We start from the raw sequence: 23,378 nt of genomic DNA, 5'->3' as shown, positions 1-23,378 counted from the left end.
ATAGAATAAGAAAAAAACTGACTACTCAGCATTATAATCCAGGGTGGGTAGGAATTGGAATATCTGTACTTCCAGGTTCAAGAGTACAGTAGGGAAGGGCATGTTTCTTTTGGTAACAAAATCCTCAAGTAATGCCAGCTTTATTTTTTCTACAGTCTGACTCATTTAACTTGGACACCAACACAGCGGTAGTTTTTAACATGTTTTTATAAAGATGGCTTGTATAATCATTTTAAATAATTTAGAAGCTCTTGCAAATCCTTAGAGAACAGTCACTGTATCTCAGTGATCAGTTATTTCTCAAGGACATTAAAAAAACTTCATAAAGCTGTTATTTTCACCTAGAAAAAATACACACAAAGAAGTAACTGCTTGAAAATACACTGTGTTTCATATACAGTATTATAGTTGCATTTTTTTAAATGACAGTCCAGAGATGGATGGGATATGGGCTTCAAGATGCATAACAACTTTATTTTTGCATTTTTTTTTGAAAGAAAAACGTTCACTTTCTTTACCTGCATATCCTGTATTTAGTTTTGGAAGTATTCACAAGGACTATTTTCCCATTTCTAAAGTAAGGCATGATTCTGGATTTCTATTTTCTGGACAGTTTTGTAGTCATATTTCAACACAGTTTACAAGCGTTAATTCTTCAGGGCTACTGATAGCTTTCATTAAAGGTCCAGGGTTAAAATATTCCAGATATGTAATTAACTTTAAAAAGGAGAGACACATAGTCTACAACTTGCTTGGTACATCGAAAATAAAATCACACACATAGAAAATGAAACACAACAATGAAAGACTCAAAGAGATTTAAAAGCTCATTTTGTCCATTTTCGGTTTCTGGTTAATCCAGATCATCACAGACAGACTGAAGAAGAAAATTCAAACTCCACAACCCACCCAGGAAGCTACTGCTACTGCAACTCATAAATATCCTTAGAGTTCAAAAGATTTCCCCCAAGTAAAGTCAGAATCACTGGCAAATTAATTGCATGATTTTTCCTCACATCGTTCCCTTTTCTGAACAGGATAAATGACGACTGATCACCACTTCCTATTAGCTACCTTCTACGCATTGTAACACTGCTTTACTCACTTCAATTTTGTCCATTTTGGCCAAACAATCCTAGCATACTTTAACGTTTCCAAAAGACTCTATTTTTTAAACTCGTTATTCTTCTTGTTCTGCTCTGGCCTGTCTCTAAATTGCCTATGCCTCTCCGAGCGTGGCATCCAAAACCAAATGCTGTAGTCTAACACAAGGCTTAGGGAAACAGACAGAAAAGTAACCCCCTGCGTGCTGCATTTAATAAGGACACCAGGATGAGATTTGCCATTTTTTCAATAATTTGCTGAAGCATTGAATTTATACTCTGCAACCATGTGCAGATCCTTTTCTGAAGTAGTACTGCCTACCCAATTATTAACCACCTGTTTGTTCATTTGATTTTTCCTTCCCAAAAGCATTAGACTTTTGTCTATTGACTTTTCTACTGATTTCAAGATATTTCTCAAAGCTCCTTTTGAATTCCATTCTGCCAAAACATTTACAAACTTGGTGTTGTCTGGAAGCTGAGCAATAGTCACAAATTCTGTAAGTGTACTTTATCATCTGAACGGTTAAAGAAACAATAAATAGTGCTAGGACCAAGACAAAGCACTGGAAAAATCTGTTTCAGAAGTTCTCTTGTTTGACAGAATCAATAATGACATATTACAACTTAAACAGTTGGGGTTTTAACATGCTGTGGCTTTATAATAATTTTATCCATTTTCCTAACATAGCATAAAAACATAACACTGGGCTGTGTTATGAGGTATTTTTATTTACTGATTCCTGTCCATTTCTGAGCAAGACCCCCTGTCAGAACACCCACTGTCCTTGCTGGTTTTCAAATACAGGTGGTAGCTGTTCTGACGCTGCTGCAGCAGCTAGCTCCTTCAGTTTTCCAGGGTGAATTTCACCAGCCTCTGCTGGCTTGAATGCATCTTTAAAAATGCTTTAAGTCTGTTCTTCTGGTATTCTACATCTGAAAATTAACTGCACACACCTCCCCGACATATTTATGAAGACCACAGCAAAGTAGACACTTTTCAATTCAGTCTTCACAATCATGTCTCATTTATCAAAATCACCATTGTATAGCTTTAGAAACTCAAGAATTAATCAACCATGTTAGTTCTTCCCCAGAGTACATATTAGGGTTCATGTAGCTATCTCAGATTAAAACTGACTCTTTCAACAAAACACTTTAGGAAAAAAACATGCGTATACAAAAATCTGGGGAGTAGTGTACCAAAGACTCAATGACCTGAGAAAAAAAAAAGTAGTTACTTTGTTGCTGCATTTTATATAAAAAACACACAATATATTTATTGCTTGTTTCTCAGTGAATATGGTGGTACATATTCTCTGTACAATACCAAATATTAGGAGTTGCTAGGGAGCGTAGCGTTGGAAGCTGTCTGTTTTCCTGTTGCTTACACTGCCCTGCAGACAGGATACTGGGGTCAAGGAACTCAATCAGTTCCACATCCTCCTGCAGCAGAACTTCCTGTTGCAGGATGGTACGGAGCGTGTCAAATCGAAATCCAACATCCTAGCCACAAATGGGCAGGAGAAAAAACCAGGCATTAGTAGAGAATATGCAAATTCTTAAAATTAAGTTAGTAGAACAAGGAAAACACCCAGACACTCTATACTTTGATGACAACAATCTGTTCCCAAAGACTACAGGAATGTTTTAGCTATATCACAAGTAGCTACTTCATTTTCATTAAAGCTGTCTAACTTTAAAAACTCACATAGTCCCTAGAGTTCAGACTTGCAGGATGCATTGCACTGACTTTGTGATCTGACCTAGATAGTAACAATACCTGGAAAAGTGCCACAGATTATGCCAATATATTTGCGTAAGAATCAGAGGTACTGTATCTATCAGAAGGTCATTAATAAAACAGCAAACACTTTCTTTTTGATGTCATGACATAATTTACATCATTAAAAATAAAAATTAGAAAGAAGAAGAGGGATATTACAGATTAGTCAACAAAAAATCACCTGTGGATACTTAAAAAAATTAGGGTAAATGCACTGGACTCAAGCCCTGAGCCAAGACAGTGAAGCCCTCTCCTGCAGGATTCTGTGCCTTTCCAAAGGAACTCAATCCAAACATGAAACAGCATGGGACTCTGAAGACCACATACTTGCTGAACTCCAGGCAAACTTCAGGGAATTACTTATGGATTTGATGACATGATAAGCATTTGCTATTTTTTTTCCTTACAAGTACAGCTCTTCAAGACTGATACAATGCTCTTGAAGACAAGTCTATCCATTAGAGAACCCCCTGAAATTTTAATTTGCATCCAGCACCAACTATAATTACAAAACAAGTTAAGAATGTCATAACAAAACCCAACAAACACTGAACACGTGCATCTTTACATCGAACTAGATTACAGGAGGGAAAGGAGAGTATGTCTGAAAACCCTCTATTAGAAGCTTTTAACAGAAGTACGACATTTCACAGTACAAAATCTGTTTAGCTCTGTCACTGACAGACCAAGATTATTTATGAAACTAGAAGATAGCTAGTTGAAAGTTTATTTCCATACATTGATGTCACTTGAGATATTTTGCATTCCACTTTTAATAGCAAACATTCGTTTGAGGACGGTGTAAGAGGAAACTCTGCCTCCTCCAACGCATCCTGTGTCACTTCAGTACCCTACTGTAGCAAGCAGCAGAAGAAACATGTTTTCCGTACTCTTTGGTTGTGTCTCCATCTCAAGAAAGTAAGGCTAAAAAAAGCTGTTAAGATAATACCTTTGATTCATAGGGGAAGAGGGAGGAATTAAAAAGGACAATCCATGATCACTAATAGGAGGAAATTTTGTTATCTTGAGATAAGGGAGAAGAGATAGCAATTGGACTTAGCAGAACACAACTGTTTTCTTTTTTTTGAAGCTACATCTGAAGACACCATCCCTACATCATAGCAATAAAAAATAAATCAAAATGCTAACTTTTAGATTCTGGGACAGTCTGACTAATGTGACACTGGCAAGCCAGACCAGGAAACTGGAGCAGCTGGGTGCAAGTTAAAGCAGACCTCAGTTAAGCCCAGGCTAGAGACTGACCTGGCTGGAAAGTGGCACTGCAGAGAACAGGTGTAATGGCACCATAAAACTATTTTTAAATATGTGGGGTAGAACTATAACTTAAGTCTAGCTCACACAGGCTGACTTGGGCCCTAAAAGTTCCTGCAGGCTCCAGGAGGAGAACACAACTTCTGGTGGGCAGATGACTCCCAACAGCATCTGAACTGCTGAGATGAGAGCACACAGGTACTACAGAGGACTGCTCTTGCCTCTCCCTGCAGACAGACCGCTACACAGATGTCATCCAGTCTTAATGCGTAACGCTGTTCGGAAGCATTACAACTGAGATGACTTAGTTTGTTTAGCTTTTCCCAAATGCAGAAGCACTCTGGACAGCAGTGCAGGAACAAATGGGCCAGGATGAGTTCAGGGGTAGTAGATCTGCACTGTGGTGGTGCTATGCCTGAGCTAATGCACTGAAACAGAGGGTGAAGCAATACTCAGGTGAAGCTCTACAGCCTTCTGTTTTGAGCTGTGTCTTCAAAGCACTAGGCTGCAATATTTGAACTTTCTCAGGAGGGTCTCCATACTGGCTTCCATCAAAGAGAGTAGCTACTCTGTAGGTTAACACCTTTCAGCTTTCAAGAATTTCTTTAATATACGTTTTATTTTAATTTCTCTTCCACATTTTGAAAACCTTCAACCTGCCTACTGACACTGTTTCTGTTCTTGTGTGCTCAATTCGCTTGGCACAGTAACTCTGAAAACCAGAATCAATATTATCTGAAGTAAAACTCTTAGAGCCAAAACCAACAACACAGAACAAAGATGGTGGTCAGAGGATGAAGTACAGAGGAGATGAAGACTTGTGGATTAGGAAAATAAATGGAAAAAAAAAAGAAGGGGTCACTTACCAGTCGGTGAAGTATATCATCATTTTTCTTATAATGTGCAAAAGGAAACCAGCTTCTAAAGAACTCAACTAGTTTTGACAGGATGCTTTGCTGAAGGGAATAGAAGTTACTCCAATTAGAAAAAGAACAACAAAACCAAACAAAACCAAGCCAAAAATAAATAACAACAGGCAATTCCTTTATTTCTGCATTTGCTTTTCTTGTTAATTCAGACCCAAGTACCTGTAAGGAAGTTTCGCTTACTGTGTCTGGCCTAACTTCAGAGTACGCTAAGGAACATCTGCTTCCCGTCAGTTTGCTTGTACACACAAGAGCGTGAAATAGAGCTTTCAGTAACCCCACCTATTTGGAGCATAATGGATTGTTATGTTGCACTGTTAAAAATAACTACAGCTAGAATTAGTTTGATCTTAAGTTGGCAAACACTGCATCACTATGAAAAATCTTCTCTCTCCTTGAGGATAAAAGGTTAAATATTTAATTGGGAATGAAGAAAAGACAAGGAGAGGAACAACCTCTCTTTGGCAGACCACCACAGACTGAGGGCAAGGCTTTGGAGAAGTTGTGAACAGAGACAGGGAAGAGTGACTGTAAGAAGAGGAACTGTCCCAGAACCTCCCTGTTCCAACCGGTGTGTGGTATCAGGTATTTTGCTCCCATGCTGCTTCCCATACCTACTAAACCCACACTTTCATCTGAGCTGTAAATGAGACACTAATTAGGGGGACTCCTTCTGGGTCATCACACATTTTACTCATGTACCTTCCTAAAATAGGACGTATGAAAGATTATAGCTAAATAGATGCATATTGCTTCACTTGAATGAAAGAGTTTTTGACATGCATTGTGTATCTACTTCCCTCAGACTGAGCTGACAGGAAGAGTTCTTTAAAATACTTACACATATTTCATGATTTCTGAGGCCCTACCTCTTAATCTTCAGACTGCTGACATGCAATACAATCAAACCAAATGTATGCCCAAAAAATTAACTGTGGAGCACCTACATCTGTACCCCCTCTCCTCGTTCTGTTGTTTTGGGGGTTTGTTCCTTTTTTTTTCTCCCCCAACTGTAAGGTGAGAAATAGAAGAGTAAAACCAAGCAACAAGAGCTTGGAGCTCTGCGGTTAGTGCTGTGATAAACCTGACAGCCCTTTTCAAGGCAGCATGACACAAGTTTGATGAAGCAAGCCAGGGCAGAACAGCTTTGAATAAACATCAGAAATTGTCACCCTGAGGCCCTTATGCTTCAACAATTTTTGTAATAACTTACTTTGGCATCCATTTATGTAACTAAGTTAAGTTTTTCTTTATGTATGTCTCATCTTTCTGTGTACAGCTGCAATTGCAGACCTATACTAAAAGGAAGTGTTTTTTAGGTCAGTGGACAGACAAACCAAAAGGGGTTTCGTAATGATAGCTCTTCCCAATACACAGGCATCATTCTGGCTTACTAGGAGGAGCTATCCCAACAATCCACACTTCTTAGACTATGGAATAAATCCAAGGGATTGTATTTTGATGTTGCTCAAGAGCACTGACGTAAATTGGAAGGGGAGAAGAGTGTCACAAACTGCAGCACTGGATTATCCTCCAAGTTTCTTGTGAAGTGGTGAAAAATAAAACAAAATTTTCCAATTACACTTTGTAGAAAATAAAGGTCTTTGTTCTGCATTTGAGCTGCAGACGGGACACTTCATTCAGAAGTACTTTTCCCCATACTTTGAAAGCAGGGTACAGAAAAATTGTCCATTTACTGTTGAAAATGATGCCTCTGGAGCTTCCCATTTTCAACTGTTTAGCTTCCCTAAGTCTTTGGTTTTTTTATCATGAACATGTAAACCTACATCAGGATAATTTTAAACTGCTACCAGCTGATTAAACTAGACTGTGGAATTACTGAAAAAAAAACCCAAAACAACAGGCCAGCAAACCAAAACCGTAGTAGTGTGCTATGTAAATAATCTTTTGGTTTCTTTTCTGTGTTTTAGTTTAAAAATAAAAATCTGAGGTTGCACAAACACTAAACAGGCATGTCAGTGCTTGAAAACACAAAACAAGACAACCCACTGTCTTAGGCTGTGACCCAGTACAGTACAGTAACACATTAAATTATTCAGATCCTTGAACTAGTGTCTCACAGTTTGCATTCCCATTGGGAGTGTTACTGACAAGTAAAACAACTTTCATCAACACACAAGTCAGGTCATGTTGCCAACGCTTCTGGAGCATTCTTCTCACAGCTTTAAAACACCACTCAGTCAACCCCCCTGTAAACTAACAAAGATGTGTAACTCCTAACATTAAAAACCATAAAAATATAAAAACTATTTTAGGTACAGTAATTTGAATCTAAAATAAAATTCTAAGGACTATTTCCCTTTTGCACAGGATAAACCTGAAATGGCAAGCTAGCAGGTATCTAAAATATCATCATTCATTCACATTGGCACCTTTCAATTCTGTGCACTTCAGAAAGAAGATAATGCTACATATTCAATACTTTCCAGCTATCCAGAGCTAGCATTGAGTGGGTGGGAGACCTGGACAAAGGCAAAGGACTAGTCCCTCTGACTTTCCACATCAGGTCATCTGCACTACTACTGAGGGCTAGCCCAAACACAATCCCCAGTAGCTGCCGTCAGCACCAGCCCTGTTCTAGTGATGAAATATTAACACATCTAAGATGGGATAAGGTGTGACAGTATAATCAATTTAAACTTTCAGATATGCACAGCAGTCTAAGAACATGACTGTGAAAGAAAAAATGTAAATGGGAAGAAATTCATTCTGTAAAGATCAAGCAGAATTATCCAAATAGGATTTAATTCCAGAAAACAGGTCTAGGAGCTCTTGCAAGCTGTGCTTTGGAGTATCAAGTGATCATGAGACCATAACTTTACTGTAATTTCCGCCAGAGATTAGTACAGCCAGGAACACTGCACCTATAATTACCGTGCTAAATCACATCTCTATACTCCCTCAGATCGGAGCTTGGCATTTCTTCAGCCCTCAGAACACAACCTTGAAGCAACTTTACCTTTATTGAGCTTTTCAGCTCTATGTTCACATGCTTTGCTTGGCAGGACAAGAAGACACAGCAGCAACGTTTGTATCAGCCACTAGGAACCCGTTTCTTTCCCAGATTTTTTTTTTCCAGTCCCTGAAGATCCCAGACTACATCTTTCCTTGCCAAAATCTTGCTACATGTCACCAGAATGTATTTGCACAGGGTTCATACTTGACTGGATATATGAGGAGTAAACAACCTCAACTCAAAGACACAGCAACACTGCACCTTTTCTATTTTTATTTTAATAAAGTGTTCAAGGCATTTGTAAACTTGCTTTTCAAAAGAAAATATATACACGTACTAGACATCACTCGGCATAGAACATCATCCATGCCCTGTGATTGTATATTGCACTTCACTAAGCCTCAGCAAGATCATTTTGTACCAGGACTATGGGTAGGTACACATTCAGAACTCAGAAACCGCGTTTCCCAGACATCTTATAACTTCAGTAGATTAGGCCAGGGAAGGCTGAGAGAAGGAAAGTGATAACTTGTTCATGAAAAATTGAGGAAAGGATTGGATGGGGATGTTCATAATTTGCCTGTGTGTCATACAAATGTTGCAGCAAAGCCTCAGATCCTTCTAAATCTAGTCCACTTTAAATGTGTGGCCTGCTGCCTTTCCTTCATTCTCTTTCGAGACACCCTACTAAAATGGGACACAGAAATCAAATGACAAAAACAGACTTTCTGACATCAGATTACAAAAGAAAAGTGTTCACATTCCCAAACTGGTACTGGAACAGCAGCAGAAAGAACCTGTATCACCAGAAGTTACACAAAGGGTTCTTCCATCACATATCCTTGTCTAGACGGAGATGAGACAATGTGAATGTCATCCTAGTATTTGTAAGAAATGGACAGCACATTTTCACACACCCACTTCCCTGCAAGTTGCAAGGCAAACCATGGCAAATTACTTCTACATCTGACACAATACTGGAGGACTTGCTCCCAACACAATCAAATTAAGTGCGAAATGCTTAAGGGGAAGCAAGGGGAAAAAACAGAATGCTTGAGGATTTTCAAAGCAGTGCACTTAATCCTTCTGAGGTTCTTCACCCCACAGCACTTTTGTATTAAATTTGGTGGAAATCATATACATGAACATGGCATCATATGGCTTTACTGACTTCCACAAAACTAACTATGCAAAATAAAGTAATGCAGCTAGCAAGTGACACTGCATGCATTACTTCATAGTAACAAACAAATAATCAGCCAAAAAAGTATGTCACTCTAATTTTCAGTTAACAGTGGTTTGATTAAAGTCTTCCTGCACTAAACCAGAATAGGTATCTTCAACGTAAATGTACCTCAAAACTGCCAACAGCTGTTAAAGCAAAGATAAAATTTCAGGTGGTTTCTTAAGGGCTATGGTGACAATAACTGACAATTCTGGAAAGTAAGGCTAGTGAGCCTAATATTTCCATGAATACTTTCAAAGGTAGTTTAAAGTATAAAAATTTATGAGTTAAACCCTGAATTAAATTCAGCTTTGCCTTGTGACCACTGATAAAAGCAATTGTATTACAAATGCAACAACTATCCACATCAACAGTAACTAGAAATCAATTTATTCATTAAATTTGAAATAATCTTATGGTAGAGAAATCAGCTGAGGAAGCATGGAGACACTGCCAGAATCACTTCTCTTCCTCCCCTCACTTAATCCGTTTCGTGAGCTCACAAATCCTCAGCACACAAGACTGGAGTTCTGTAATCAAGCTGCTTCCTGATTCTTTTCTACATGATTACTGAACTCTTTGAAAAGCTGTGTAAACTCTACAAGGACATGGCTGAACTGTACTAAAGTTAGGGGTTCTTATTATAGTATGATTATTTTTTACAGGTGTCTAATTCATGTGCTGGGCATGCAGTACTTACTGGTCTGTTCAGTGGATATGCACCCTGCATCTCATCTACATTATCATCTTTGACCAGAAAGTGAGGCATGAGAGAAGGGAGACGTGGCACACTGGCAAGGACTACAAGTCTCAGAAAACAGGGTTTGAGGCTGTGAAGCAAAGTGCACAGCTTGGTCTTACCTGCGCACAGGTAAAACCAAACTATGACCAATCTATGCCTGAAGATTAATTCCAACAGGACTGAAGACCAAAGCAAAATGTTTCACGTTTTATCATCATGTCTTTTCAAATGGATTAATGAGTGTGAGGAAGCTTATATAGTCTATACAGATAGTGGCTGAAATGAGTATCACTATATGAAAATATGACCCATCAACAGTCCTCTGAATACTGCTAGATGAATAAGCTTCCCACTGCAATTTCTAAATTTCCACTTCAAAGACTGCATGTCAGCGCTTGCAAGTATATCATAGCAAACATTAAAAACACACATTCTTCCCCCAGATCAGAAAAAAAACCCTGACTGATGTTATCCACATCAATTCATCCACTTCCTAATCCTACCCTTTAAGATCCTACACACAGCACAATAGATTAAAAATCCCACAAAAAATAAATGCTTCTGACCTAAACCAAACGAGGAACAAAAGGGACACATACAAAACTGGAAAAAAATTGTGGAAATAAAGCCTTGTGACTATTACTTGGCTAATTCGATGAAGCATCTGAGAACTGAGTAGCAGATATATGTCAAGATGGCATTATTTGAGAAAAGAGCCTAAGAAAAGCAGTAACTCTCCTCATCTGCCATATGATCCCCTCATCCACCAAAACCTGCAGGGAGACCTTATGGGTGTTTCCTGACCACTCATCATACCACCTGTGTTTGGGAAAAATAGGATGTCCCTCCAGCTCACTGCCAACTAATTGGGAGGGTAGAACATTGTGGAGCAGGAAAGCAGCAGAGGTTACAAACAAAGGGAAAGGGGTAGTGAACCTCTGATTTGAAAATGGCTGAAGAGGTATGAAATAGGAATGAACAAAAGGAAAACTGAGCTCAGGTAGATTTATTCCCAGAATGTCCTGCTAAGGTAACATACTAATATTCAGTAAATAAGATAACTTACAACACTCAAAAAATTCATTATCAACATTTCTTGCTTCCTTAGCTTACGCAAGAACACAGAAGCACTCCAAACTATACTGGCAAACCACACATTTCCAAACCCATTTGCAGACAAGATATGACAATTGGTTTTGTTTTCTTTTGCTTTGTTTTTCTTTTAATACAGCAAGAGGTTTATCTTTATCCCCTCTGATTTTTCCTATTTGTGAAATAATATAGCTCTCATTTGAGAAAATAAATAGGAACAGGAGAGTGCTCACTTTCTGGGCAGCATGCAAAGTCCGCTCTCTCTGGCTTTCCGCTGCTGCACATTGCTCTGCTTTCTGTGACACAGATGAACATACTTCAAAATCTGTGTGTCCCAAATCCTGCAGATATTGGTAGAGTGGGGAATTCTGAAAGAGAATTAAAAATAAAAAAAAAAGAAAGTTAAAATAATTCCCTGTTTCCCATAAAACACAACTGTGAATACAGCAACCACACAACCAGCAAGGAATGGACTGAGAGCAGCCCTGCAGAGAAGGACTTTGCGATAGTGGTGGATATAAAACTGGATATAAGTTGGCACTGTATGCTTGCAGTCCAGAAAGCCAAATCACACTTTGGGCTGCGTAGAAAGCATGGCCAGCAGCTTGACGGAAGTGATTCTCCCCTTCTACTCTGCTCTTTTGAGACCCCACCTTAAGTATTGTGTTCAGCTGTGGAGTCCCCAGCACAAGACATAAACATGTTAGAGCAGATCCAAAGGAGGGCCACAGAAACAGAGGGCTGAAACACATCTCCTGAGGAAAGGCTGACAGAGTTGGGGTTGCTCAACCCAGAGGACAGAAGGCTCCGGAAAGACCTTACTGCAGCCGTACAATAGTTAAATATGGGGGTTATAAGAAAGATGCGAACAAACTTTTTACCAAGGCCTGTAGTGAGAGTAAAGGGGGGAATGGCTTTAAACTGGAAGAGGGTATATTTAGATTACACATTAGGAAGAAATTCTTCACTGTGAGGGTGGTGAGACACTGGAACAGGTTGCCCAGAGAAGCTGTGGCTGCCCCATCCCGGGCAATGTTCAAAGCCTGGTTGGATGGGGCTTTGAGCAACCTGGTCTAGTGGAAAGTGTTCCACTATGGTAATAAAATGTTATAATAACAGTCATTAACTTGCTGATGCAAGTTGTGAAGGTGGCTGATCCACTATGACCACATATCAACATAGCCAAATCTCAAATAACTGCTTGCCATACAGCAAAACTCAGAAGCAATCATTCATGCAAGATGAACAAATTAACTTGTTACCTCTAGGGATTTTTTAACTCCATCACTAAAGTGCTATTTTGAGCACTCTTACCTATTTAAAGCATGCAAATTCGTACTATTGCGTGCTGTGCTTGAGTTAGAACAGATTCAGTGTCCAGTCATCACCTGAAACTGAAACATTTGTACCAACTCACAGGTACAGAAAATTCCCCTCACATGATGACGATGGTACAAAACAGTAGGATAGGTTAATGACTCATTTCCTTGTGGAATTTTTTCAGTGTGACAACTCAATCCTACCTTTTTTCCAAGTACCTTTCAAATGTATCTAACTCTAATTAAGCAATGTGCCATTAGGACTGGCTGAAAAGAAGGTGTAGAACAAGCCACTTTATCAGTATTAATTAAAATGCGAAAGAAAACATAATAGACTAGAATACTTCTTTTATTTAAGACAGTTAAATTTGCATAACAACTTCGGACAAAACTCGGAGTATGAACGGATGCACACAACCTTGTCTTCTTAAAACTGTTTTCATACAGAGAGAGGCTGTGCACTGTCGGCACACCTGGAACAATGTGAACACCCCAAAATGAGGCGCTTTAGGTTGGGTAGCATGGAGATTTCAGTCAGAACCAGCCAGAATTTTCCCCATTTAGATGAAGACACATAAACAAAACAGTAGGTGACCAGAGAACGTTTTATTCAAAATCAGCATTGATGCTCCCTCCAGGCAGGAAATTGTACCTAGGCTCTTGGCAGTCCATCATCTTGACCATCATCTTGACCAATTCTTCCCTCTTACTGGGTATTCGGCAACATCAAAACCTTCCATCTAATTGTAATTAGTACATTTTCTACTCTACAGAAATAGCAAAAAGTACACCATCTTTTCAAATGTTAATGAGACTTTAGCCCCTACCTAGGAAGAGTAATTTTATTTGTTCTTGTAATCACTGTAGAATATAGGCTCCTGACTAATTTTACATAAATCTCTTCTGAGTAATTTTTTGAAGGCTTTTACAGGGTCTAGTTATGGGTAGCTATGCAATTTCTAATCACTGCTTGGAACTGGAAATCAGATTTCTAACTACTGAGTTAGAAAATGATAACTAATTAAAATTTAACTTGGATGTTTATCACATTTTCTTCAAGTAGAATGTTTTCCTCTTTCAGTGTATCAGAAAGTACTCAGGCTATGATAATCCTCTTCTAATGCTTCACATGCTTTCTCTTTCCCTAAAAGATTACTAGTGGAAGTTAAGTTCACATTGGAAATTCTCATTTTTTATCAACATAAATGACCAAGAACTTTGCTGTACCTAAAATACCTTCTGCTGTAAAACGACCATTATTCCCCCTTCTGAATCCATGAGGAGTGAGCAAGATGTGGGTAAAGAAATCACTCACTAAGAAGTGGGTTGAGGCCCTTGTTTGTGACATTAGATTAAGAACCTTAATGAAACTATCATAAACTTCTTCCATAGACTGAGGTTGCTTGTGTAGCAAACACAGCTTTATATTTTGCTCAGAAAATCTGTAGATTAAACTCTTCTATTAGAAATATTACTGGTGGCATACATAAATTAGCCTATGCTAACATAAAAACACATGCTATTTGTTTATTTTCATGTCCTAGATACTGCCTAACTTTAAATGATACTGACAAGCCTGTCATTTATAAAGCTGTGTGGTCTGTATAATTCGCTGAGGATGTCTTCACCATACAGCATATAGCAAATTTCACCATGTAGCAAATTTCTCCCATGAAATATATAAGTAATAGCTAGAAAATCCAGTAAAGGAATTTAAAAGTGTAAGGGTAGATTTTATGTATGTGCACATTCACACTAAAGTTCCAATATTACCAAAAACCTACTAATTATGCAAATACAGAATTGCAATACATAACTAAAATATCCTAATGCTTTTTTCAATACATTAGTGTTATACATAACGCTTATGAAACATTTTTTATCTTCATAAAGTTAGAAACAATTAAATCTCATAATGTCTCTGATGTCCCACGAATTGTAGCTCTGAATTTCTAGTTTACATCCTTACCCAAACCTCTCATAAATGTCTTCTTTCTCATAAAAACTGCAGATATGCATGTATTCTTGCATGTGCACTTCTGTGAGTAAAGTTTCTTGGTTTCAATTCATGCTGTCATTCACCAGCATCATCAGCTGTTTCCACCTGCAAATGCCATAGTAATACTAAAAAATATATTTTTCTGGTTGGTGAAAATAGAATGGATCTGCCTTTTTTCTTCCCAATTTTCTTTGCCCAAAATTCCTGCATTCCTTTTCTTTCAACACTCCAACACTAAAAAAAAAAAAAAAGGTACTGATTTTACAATTCAGCACAAATTCTAGACACTACACTTTGAGTTTAAGAAATTCAGGACATTCCAGAAAGTTTATCCTCGAGAAGGTTTTTACGCTAAACTGTGAGGTAAAGGGACAGCAAAGTTGTTTCAGTGGACAGCATGAAAAGGAAATACAAAAACTCATCTTCCTAGTAATACAGCATCACATTATTCTAGAGGAATCTATGTCCACATATTTTTGAATCTTTACTTTCAAACACTCTCAGAAAATAACTACAATAGTCAGTATTACTCATGTCTGACAGTCATGTTTGTTTATTTCTAGTTGTCTCTGGTAGGATGACATGGTAATGAATAATGTACAAAGTCGAGAAGAAAAAAAATTAATAATTCAGCTTGTTGTTATGATACCATCATACTGCAAGTTACTGACAAGAAATTTAATCTAAAGCAAGGGAGGATACTCAGGGGGTTTTAGCAATATGCTGCACTTATTTCTAAAGTTTCTTCTAACATTTCTTCTTTCTCTAAGTCACCTTCTGAGACCACCTAAATACAACAGACAAGCCTTCCATTTACAGCTAGAACATTTTGTTATTATGTTACTTGTCCAAAATGCGTGCTGGAAATGGAGAACAGTTCCAGGACAGACAGAAGACAAAATGCCATTATTCTCTGGAGTACTTCATACAGATTATATGTTAAAAAAACCTGCTAACAAGTGAAGCAAGGTAGTCAGAAACAGTCAGTGTACTGAGCAGGAATATACTTTTTGAAAATGTTAAGAATAAGGTATCCATCAGAGACTGACAGCAAAGCCCCCCACTTGCCCTTCTATGACTTTTCTAGTTCACTACAGTCAGACATACTGCAAAGGCATTCAACTGTAATTACACATTTATAGTATAGCAAAGGTTTATCTAAGCTCTTGTTTCCAGAATCAAGAAAGAGAATCCTTTCCTCCTCATTTGTAACTCCCTGAATGTATTTATTTTAGATCCATAATACAAAAAATTATTTCACTTACATACGTATGTTTACAGTTCTCCTTTTCTCATTGTTGAAAGTGGCCGAGTCTCATTCTAAACCCAAGATACATTATTCAGGATTAAAACCGAATCCACTAAATTAGTTTTGTTCTTTAACCCTTTCCCAGTGCTGATTTTAGTGCCACTTGTAATGCAGTGCTGATTGCATTGGAAAAAGACATCATCTGAGCTGAGGACTAAATGTTGTGTTTACAACAATAAGCCTACAGTAAAAATTAATACCCTAGAAAATGAAATCCAAGCCAAACATTAAAAGATAATAAAACATATATAACATTGCTTACTGCTATGTGATGGAAAGGTTGTTAGAGAATTTACTAGCGTCAGAACAGCATATTTTTGATAGATACCTACTCAAATACTTACATCTATTGCAGCATTGCATGCATAGATGTTGCACTTTAATATGTGAGGCATTTTGTGCGTATTCTGAGAAAAACCTTTGCAATCACAAATCAGGTTAAACCACTGTTAGCTTTCATAGCCTTGTTACAATAGCAGCTGAAAATCAAAGCCACACCCAAATTATTTTGCTGATGCATCATGAAGTAAATGACTCAGGATTTATCCATCACAGACAGGGGCTTCTCACACCCAGTGTTCTTTACTACGATAACATTTACTACGTAGCAAACCGCTGCTCTAGTTTCCAACCATAGCTAGTGGAGCAGATTAACCTTAAAAGTAGTATTTAATGCCACTGCACAAAAGAAGAGGTTTAAAGATCTCTTCTTAAGATATGGATATGTTTTTCCAAAGCTGAGGGTTCCAAAATCCCCAAACCCACCACAGAACTGTAAACCACCTCCAGAATAACTACAATTTATGAATGATCAGTTTTAAAAAATAAAAGAAATAAATTAAGCATTTCTATCACAGCGACAGCAAAGGCTAAAAGATGATGAACATATTACTAAACTCAGATCAAAACAAAGAGTACTGGAATTCCCCCCTCTCTCTCAAGACACAGATTTGAAGAAGATGAACCAACACACTCACAGACAGTGCGATCTTTGTCTCCTGGAACAGGGTATTCCATTTTTCTCTTCGGTACTGTTCCCATGCACCTGAAAGAATCTCGCCCGCCTCCCCGTTCCTTTCTGCTGGTCCCTCCAGGATGACCCGAGCCGAGGATGAGAAGCAGCCGTCAGTGTAACTGCACCTGTGCCCCTGCACAGTAGCATTTTCCTGACAGCATCAGTGGATGCAGTTTGAAACTTCCCACATCTGTGCGATTTCTCCTGACTAATGTGGCTTTCTAACTGGGGGGAGGGAGATGAGGATGACAGATTGCTAAAGGCTTTTAAAAGATACTGCTTGGAAGAATTACTGCACATCGATCTTATATGGAGCCATTAATAAGACTTTCCAAGCAACAGTATTTAAAAGCCTTGGTCATATTCTCCTGGCTGGTAACCACCTCCTCCTGTGCTCCAGCTGACAAAGAGCCAGGCACTGACAGGGCTAATATAAGACGATGACTTCAAGGCACTGAAAGAGTAATTTCAATTTCCTATTCTGCTTTCACCGCCACAGGAGCATAGGCCTTGGTTTTTCTGGTACTACTGTATCATCTGATTTAGAATCAGGCTCCGAGGACTACATGTAAGCCATTATCTAGTACCATTCCCAGGTGTTTTCTGATGTACAATATGTATCTATTTCTGCATGCACCCATATGTCCTGAAGAGTTCAGAAAGTTTTATTCTGTATCACTGTATTTGTGACAAGGGAAAGCTCTTTCCCTTGCGTTTTCAGCAGGTGGTTGCATGTTACTACTGTTGTGAAAAAGTCGTTGAAAGAAATACGATGTACTAGACAAAGCCCTAAAACTGTCTGTATTATTCATCTGCTCAAAAGTGGACTTCGGATACAGGTGAAAAACTGAACAGGACCCTTCTGACAAGGATAATGTCACCATTATAAAGACTAAAAGAAAAGTAATGGGTCATTTTTTCTATTCATGTGTCTCAGGGAAGTTGATTCATGACTTGAAGTTGTGAAAGCTGCACTGCAGTGTTAACCCTCCTGAAAACATGACCCCAGAGTAATTAATATAATAGAGGATGAAAAAAATTTTGGAGCAACAGACCTCAAAATTTACTATGGATCATATGGATCATCATGTACTTTTGTCTTTGTATTTTCTGTTACAAAATAATAAAGACAATACGTGTTTACACACCATACAGCCCATATAATACTTGCCTGTTTCAATTCAGACATCCCAAAATGCCTGATGAGTTTACTTGGCCTCTGCAACAACCAGAATGCTCCTTACAGTTTTAAGCTTGAAGTTTCTTTTATTTTCTCTGTGGTATCATGCGCCTCCCAGTCATGTGCTGAAAAAGAGCACAGCCTGTCTTCCCCTTCCTCTTACCAAACTGCTGAGAAGCAAAGTATCTGAAATAGTCCATCCGTCACTAGTCCAGGTGCCTCTATAGTACACTGCAATTTACAGCAGTGATACCTCCCCAGGCTGCATTTACATGGTCAATTTAATCTGCCATTACCAGTGGGTGCACATAAAAGCTGCAATACTGTTTCAGAACACTTATGGTAATATTTATACAGCCAAATGGTAAGATGGAATGAGGAACCAATCTGATTTTAAAAAAACCAAAACAAAACAAAAACCATCCTTTTTTTTTCTTCCTGGCCAGGTTACTTTATAGCTTAATCAGTCTCCTGAGCCAGCTTATAGCATCACCCACAAATCCAGGTGCCAGGACAAGGAAGAGTATGACAATAAGCTCAAAAAGAGGAGTAAAGGCCAAACACCTCTTCTGGCAACAGCCCACACTTCAAGCAGACAAAGCAGTCTCAGATCCAGCTCACCAGAATGACAACTGAACTGTGGTTTTGACAGCACTGTGTATTTAAAACCAGCTGTATTTTATGCATATGTATAAAAAGAGACTACTACATCTTTAGTCCACCCCAGTATTCAGTGAGAAAATCTGTTTGAGGGAGCATCACTGACACTACCATTGAGGTTGTGTGAATGTTCTTTTCAGCTTCTTTTTCCTAATTTAGACTCTTTAAGACACTGTTTTGGTGTGTTTTTTTTTTTAGAATACATTTATAAGCCTGACACTTGATAAAAATCACATTACTTGGCAAATCCTAAAGTTTTCAGCTTTTTGAATGAATGTGACTGAAAATCTTCATCACAACAAAAAGTTTCTGTGGTTAGGTTTCCCGGGGTTTTCATTTGGTTTTGATTCATTTTTTAAACAAAATAATTTTAGAACAGCTCAATTTAGGTGGAAAAAGCATTTGTGAAAACAAACATCACTGACTATTTTGATAAAAGCTATATTTGGCTTAAAAGAGTTCAGATGAGGATATGAACTTCCCAATTTAGTGATGTACCAGTATTCTAAGCAAAGAAATGCCGTATTTTTGACATACTTTACTATGGTAGGCATGCAGAGAACACATAGGCTAAAGGTTGTTCTGAATACAGTTGTATTATGCTGGGAAACAAAGGTGCCCCTTACTGGAATCTCTCTTAAATCTTACAAAAAACTGTATACCAGACCATTATATGCAGGCATCCTCCATGGCCCTAAACACCAAGCAGCATCTTGGCTTGTTGCCTAAATAAGCAGAGTTGTCTTTCTGAACCTGACATATGAATGCATTATGATGTTGCCAAATATTTCCCAAGCACTTTTGTCCCATGCCCCTCCTAAACAGACGCCACCATTCCTACCTCCTCCCCACACAGGCCAGACCCAGTGCCATGCAGCTGCCAGCTCTGCTGAGCCCTAGAACTTCCTTTCTCTCTCAGGATGGCATGCTGCTTGTAAAGGACTCCTCCACTATCTCAGGACCTATTTTCACAGTAGCCTCTTCCACTACAGCGAGAAGACAAAGAATGCAGACAATGTCTCTCCAGACTCTGGAAAGGGTGATTCCATTTCTGTGCATATTTTCCTCCAAAGATGGATGAGGATGGCTGCTTGAGCAAGAGCTGGCTGTGAAATAAGCACACCTATTATAGATTCATGGAATCATAGAATAGTTTGGGTTGGAAGAGACCTTAAAGATCATTCAGTTCCAACCTCCCTGCCATGGGCAGGGACACCTTCCACTAGACCAGGTTGTTCAAAGCTTCATCCAACCTGGCCTTGAACACTGCCAGGGACAGGGCAATTCTCCTCCTCTACTCTGCTCTCCCGAGACCCCCACCTGCGGTACTGCATTCAGCCCTGGGGCCCCAATGTAAAATCCTGGGTTGGGCTGGGTACTGGTCATTGGGTGGCGAGCAATTGTATTGTGCATCACTTGTGGTTATTATTATTTTTCCTCCCCTTTTAGTTGTATATTCTCTCCCCTTATCATCATCATTATTATTATTATTAATAGTAATAGTGGTAATATATTGCACTGTAGTTATTAAATTGTTCATATCTCAACCCACGGGCTTTACATTCTTTTGACATAGTCTAGTAGAAGGTGTCCCTGCCCATGGGAGAGGGCTGGAACTAGATGATCTTAAGGTCCTTTCCAACCCAAACCATTCTTTGATTGTATGACTCTCCTCCCCATCCTGCCTGCAAGGGGGGGGAAGGAGGAGGGTGAGCAAGCAGCAGTATGGTTCTGAGTTACCAGCTGGAATTAAACCATGACAGTCCTTTTTGGCTGTGGGAGTGAGTCCAGAGGAAGGCCACAAAGACGATCAGGCAGCTGGACAACCACCTCTCCTATGAAGACAGGCTGAGGGAGTTGGGCTTGTTCAGCCTGAAGAAGAGAAAGCTCAAAGGAGACCTTATAGCAGCCTTCCACTGTCTAATGGTGGCCTACAAGAAATCTGGAGAGGGACTTTTACAAGGGAATGTAGTTACAGGACAAGGAGGAAAGGCTTTAAAACGAAAAGGGTATATTTACATTAGGTATTAGGAAGAAGTCCTTTACTGTGAGGGTGGTGAGACACGGGAACAGGTTGCCCAGAGAAGCTGTGGAAGTAAATAATACGGACAGAATTGGCCATAGGAATGGCACAGGACTCATGAGTTAATCAAAACAATGTCTCAAGTGAGGAAAGCTGTCTTTCCTAATTAAAATTAAAACAACCCACAAAACCCCCACAGAATCAACAAACCTAGTTCAGTACTATATTCTACAGTTCTACAGGAAAAGCTTTGTATTTCAAACACTGTGTATGAAAAAGTCCTTAAAAATCTAAGGTGGTGGCAGTTAAGAGATTTTGAGTGTCAAAATCTCATTTTTTTGTGCAATCTGATGAAAAATCTTGCATGGATTAACTTTCTCCTGCACACAGAGCCTTAAAATGGAAAGCAACAAAATTCAGCCCCAATCCTTCCACCAGAACCATTTAAGTGACACAGTCATGAAGCGATCTGGACACAGTTCTGGGCAACCTGCTCTAGGTGACCCTGCTTCAGCATGGAGGTTGGACCAGATGACCTCCAGTGGTCCCTTTCAACCTCAGCCACTCTGTGATTCTGTGAGCATAGCTTTAATATTCATTCAAATGTAAAAAACAAACTTCCACAAGCTCATTAAAATGTAGGACAAATGACTTAGCTGGAAGCAGAATTAGGGAGCTGAAAACGCACTCAAAAAGCAGTGTTTGGATCACCTTCATCCCAGTATTCTGAAAGAATGGGCACGGGCAGGAGATCAAAGATGCAGCAGAAAGGATTTTTAATACATCTATTAACTCAGAAGTGGAAAAAGGCAAAAATAGCACCTATATTTACAAGGAGACAGAAAAACCAACCCAATCAGGAATATGTCAGGCCTATGAATCTGATCAAGAGCATCATGCTACTGAGAATAATTATTCGTTCTTGCAAAATTCAAACACAAAAGAGAAAACAGATGATCATCATAATGGAACATAACACATAGGTTCACCAGAGATAGAGTGCACCAAAGTTATCTGACATCTTTCTTTGATAAGGCAGCTGATTTTTCCAGATAAACGAAATGCAGGAAGTTTTATATGGACTTTTGGTACTGTGCCATATGGGGTATTCTTTTGATACTGTGCCATATCAGTTAAAGCGAAAAAGATGGGAAAGGAACCAAATATGTAGATGGCAGAGATAATAGTGGGTTATGCTGAACAGAAAGCTATCAGATCAGAAGGCTACTAATGGAGTACTAAAAGAATGAGTCTTTGGTCAAAGCTTTTGTATTTTCCTTAATTAACCTTTTATCAAAAAAGCATGCTAATGAAATTTCCCAGTAGCACCAAGTAACACAAAGAAAAGGACTGAAACATCATACAAAAAGAACTGGATGACCTTGAGTAGCTACTGATAATGGCATGTAATTTAACAGCAAACAACAGCAAGACTTTACAGAGGGACTAATAAAAACTATTTAATATTCCCCTATATTTAATATATAAAAGAAAAGGATATTAAGGATATATATCCTTTTTTAGGATATTAAAAAAATCCCAAGGATTTAAAAAAAAATAACATGGAAATTTTGATAAAAATAAGGATAGACATGAGTGGTTACCCTATCGCATTACAACCAAGTCAAACAATACGAAGACTTGAAAAAGTTGTTTGTAGGCCTAGGATACAAGAAACAAAGTATTCCCAGCAGAAGGATGTGAAAATAGTTGTACAAGACCTCAGCAAGAATGCAGAGTACCATGCTCCAAGTTCAGGTAAAGAAAGATGAACTCAAACTGAAGCAGATGCCAAAACTCCCCAAAACCCAAACAAACAAAAAAAAAACCAAACAAAACTGAAGAACAGGAAAATCTGTTTTGTGAAAGGAAGCTAAATTATATTGGATTATTCAGCTTAGCAAAATCCTTAGCCAGGATAAGATTGTTTTCTTGTTGAATATATTAGTAGATGTAAATTCTAGAGAAATGTAACTATATATTCTAATGGGCAGTATTATCAGAAGTGCACATGGTATGAAGTGGCCATAAATAAATTTCAAGTCAGAAGCCAGATGGCAGTTATTAACTATCAGAGCAATGAAGTTCTGACACAGTCCCCCCAGTGGAATAACGATGCAGAAATTTAGACAGTTTCAACAAGGATCTTCTTTAATTTATACATTAAAAAAACTTAAAATAAAACAAGGAGATGTTATTGTCCAAACAACAAAAAACCCTCACACAATTCCAGCTTCAAAATACACAAAACACTGCAGTTCTCTAGAGGACTTGGGGGCACACTGTAACTGCAGTGCACCCCACACTAACTACAGCATTTTGACTTCTAGCTCATTTTGTAAAAAATTAATTTCAAGTAACTTAACATCAAATTTCCTATCTCATGATCTCCCTTAATAAATTAAGACAGACATTAATATAGAATGTCATTCATTGCTCCTCATGTTTTAGTACAATCTACACCACAACAGTGTTTAATTTGACACGATGCTGACAGACAAGTCCAAGCCAAGCGCATCAGAGGCACTTCTGTGCTGCTTGGGTTCTGTCACCCCCCCAACATCTGTAGCATTTTAAATGCAAGAACAACTGGTTGTAACAAATGCAGGAACTGAAGCGCTGAGGACTACACAGTTGGTGAATGAAAATGGCTGGCTGCTGTAAGAATTCAGTTATAAACTGGGTAGAGCATGGCAGCACCTATTGGATAAACTGCCCATTATTCAATCACAATGATCTGCAATGGCTCT

General features: G+C 38.6%; 2 protein-coding genes across 8 annotated transcripts in view; both read right to left on the bottom strand.

Annotated features, from left to right (window-relative positions):
- Nucleotides 1-23,378, bottom strand: part of METAP2 (methionyl aminopeptidase 2) — a 258,513-nt gene that overhangs the window by 97,028 nt on the left and 138,107 nt on the right. The gene's annotated exons all lie outside the window — the stretch shown is intronic.
- VEZT (vezatin, adherens junctions transmembrane protein) overlaps nucleotides 1-23,378 on the bottom strand; it is a 63,629-nt gene that overhangs the window by 37,596 nt on the left and 2,655 nt on the right. For 5 of the 7 annotated variants that reach the window (XR_009963336.1, XM_062611303.1, XM_062611304.1 and 2 more), the window contains exons 2-4: nucleotides 11,357-11,491; nucleotides 5,028-5,117; nucleotides 2,434-2,609 (exon numbers count right to left, since the gene is read on the bottom strand). Coding sequence is in view for 6 of the 7 variants with exons in the window: in XM_062611303.1 (XP_062467287.1) it covers nucleotides 2,434-2,609; nucleotides 5,028-5,117; nucleotides 11,357-11,491 (401 nt within the window). In the remaining variant the exon portion in view is untranslated. Of the gene's footprint in view, nucleotides 1-518; nucleotides 2,610-5,027; nucleotides 5,118-11,356; nucleotides 11,492-23,378 lie in introns of those variants that run through there. The other 2 variants (XM_062611305.1, XM_062611308.1) reach the window with 2 other exon arrangements.

Source organism: Pezoporus occidentalis, unplaced genomic scaffold (genome assembly GCF_034315485.1).
Source record: "Pezoporus occidentalis ecotype Australia unplaced genomic scaffold, CSIRO_AGI_Poc_V1 ctg152, whole genome shotgun sequence".
In the NCBI taxonomy this organism is placed as follows: Eukaryota; Metazoa; Chordata; class Aves; order Psittaciformes; family Psittacidae; genus Pezoporus; species Pezoporus occidentalis.
Note: the sequence above shows the minus strand (reverse complement) of the source record. Positions and strands in the feature narration are given on the sequence as shown.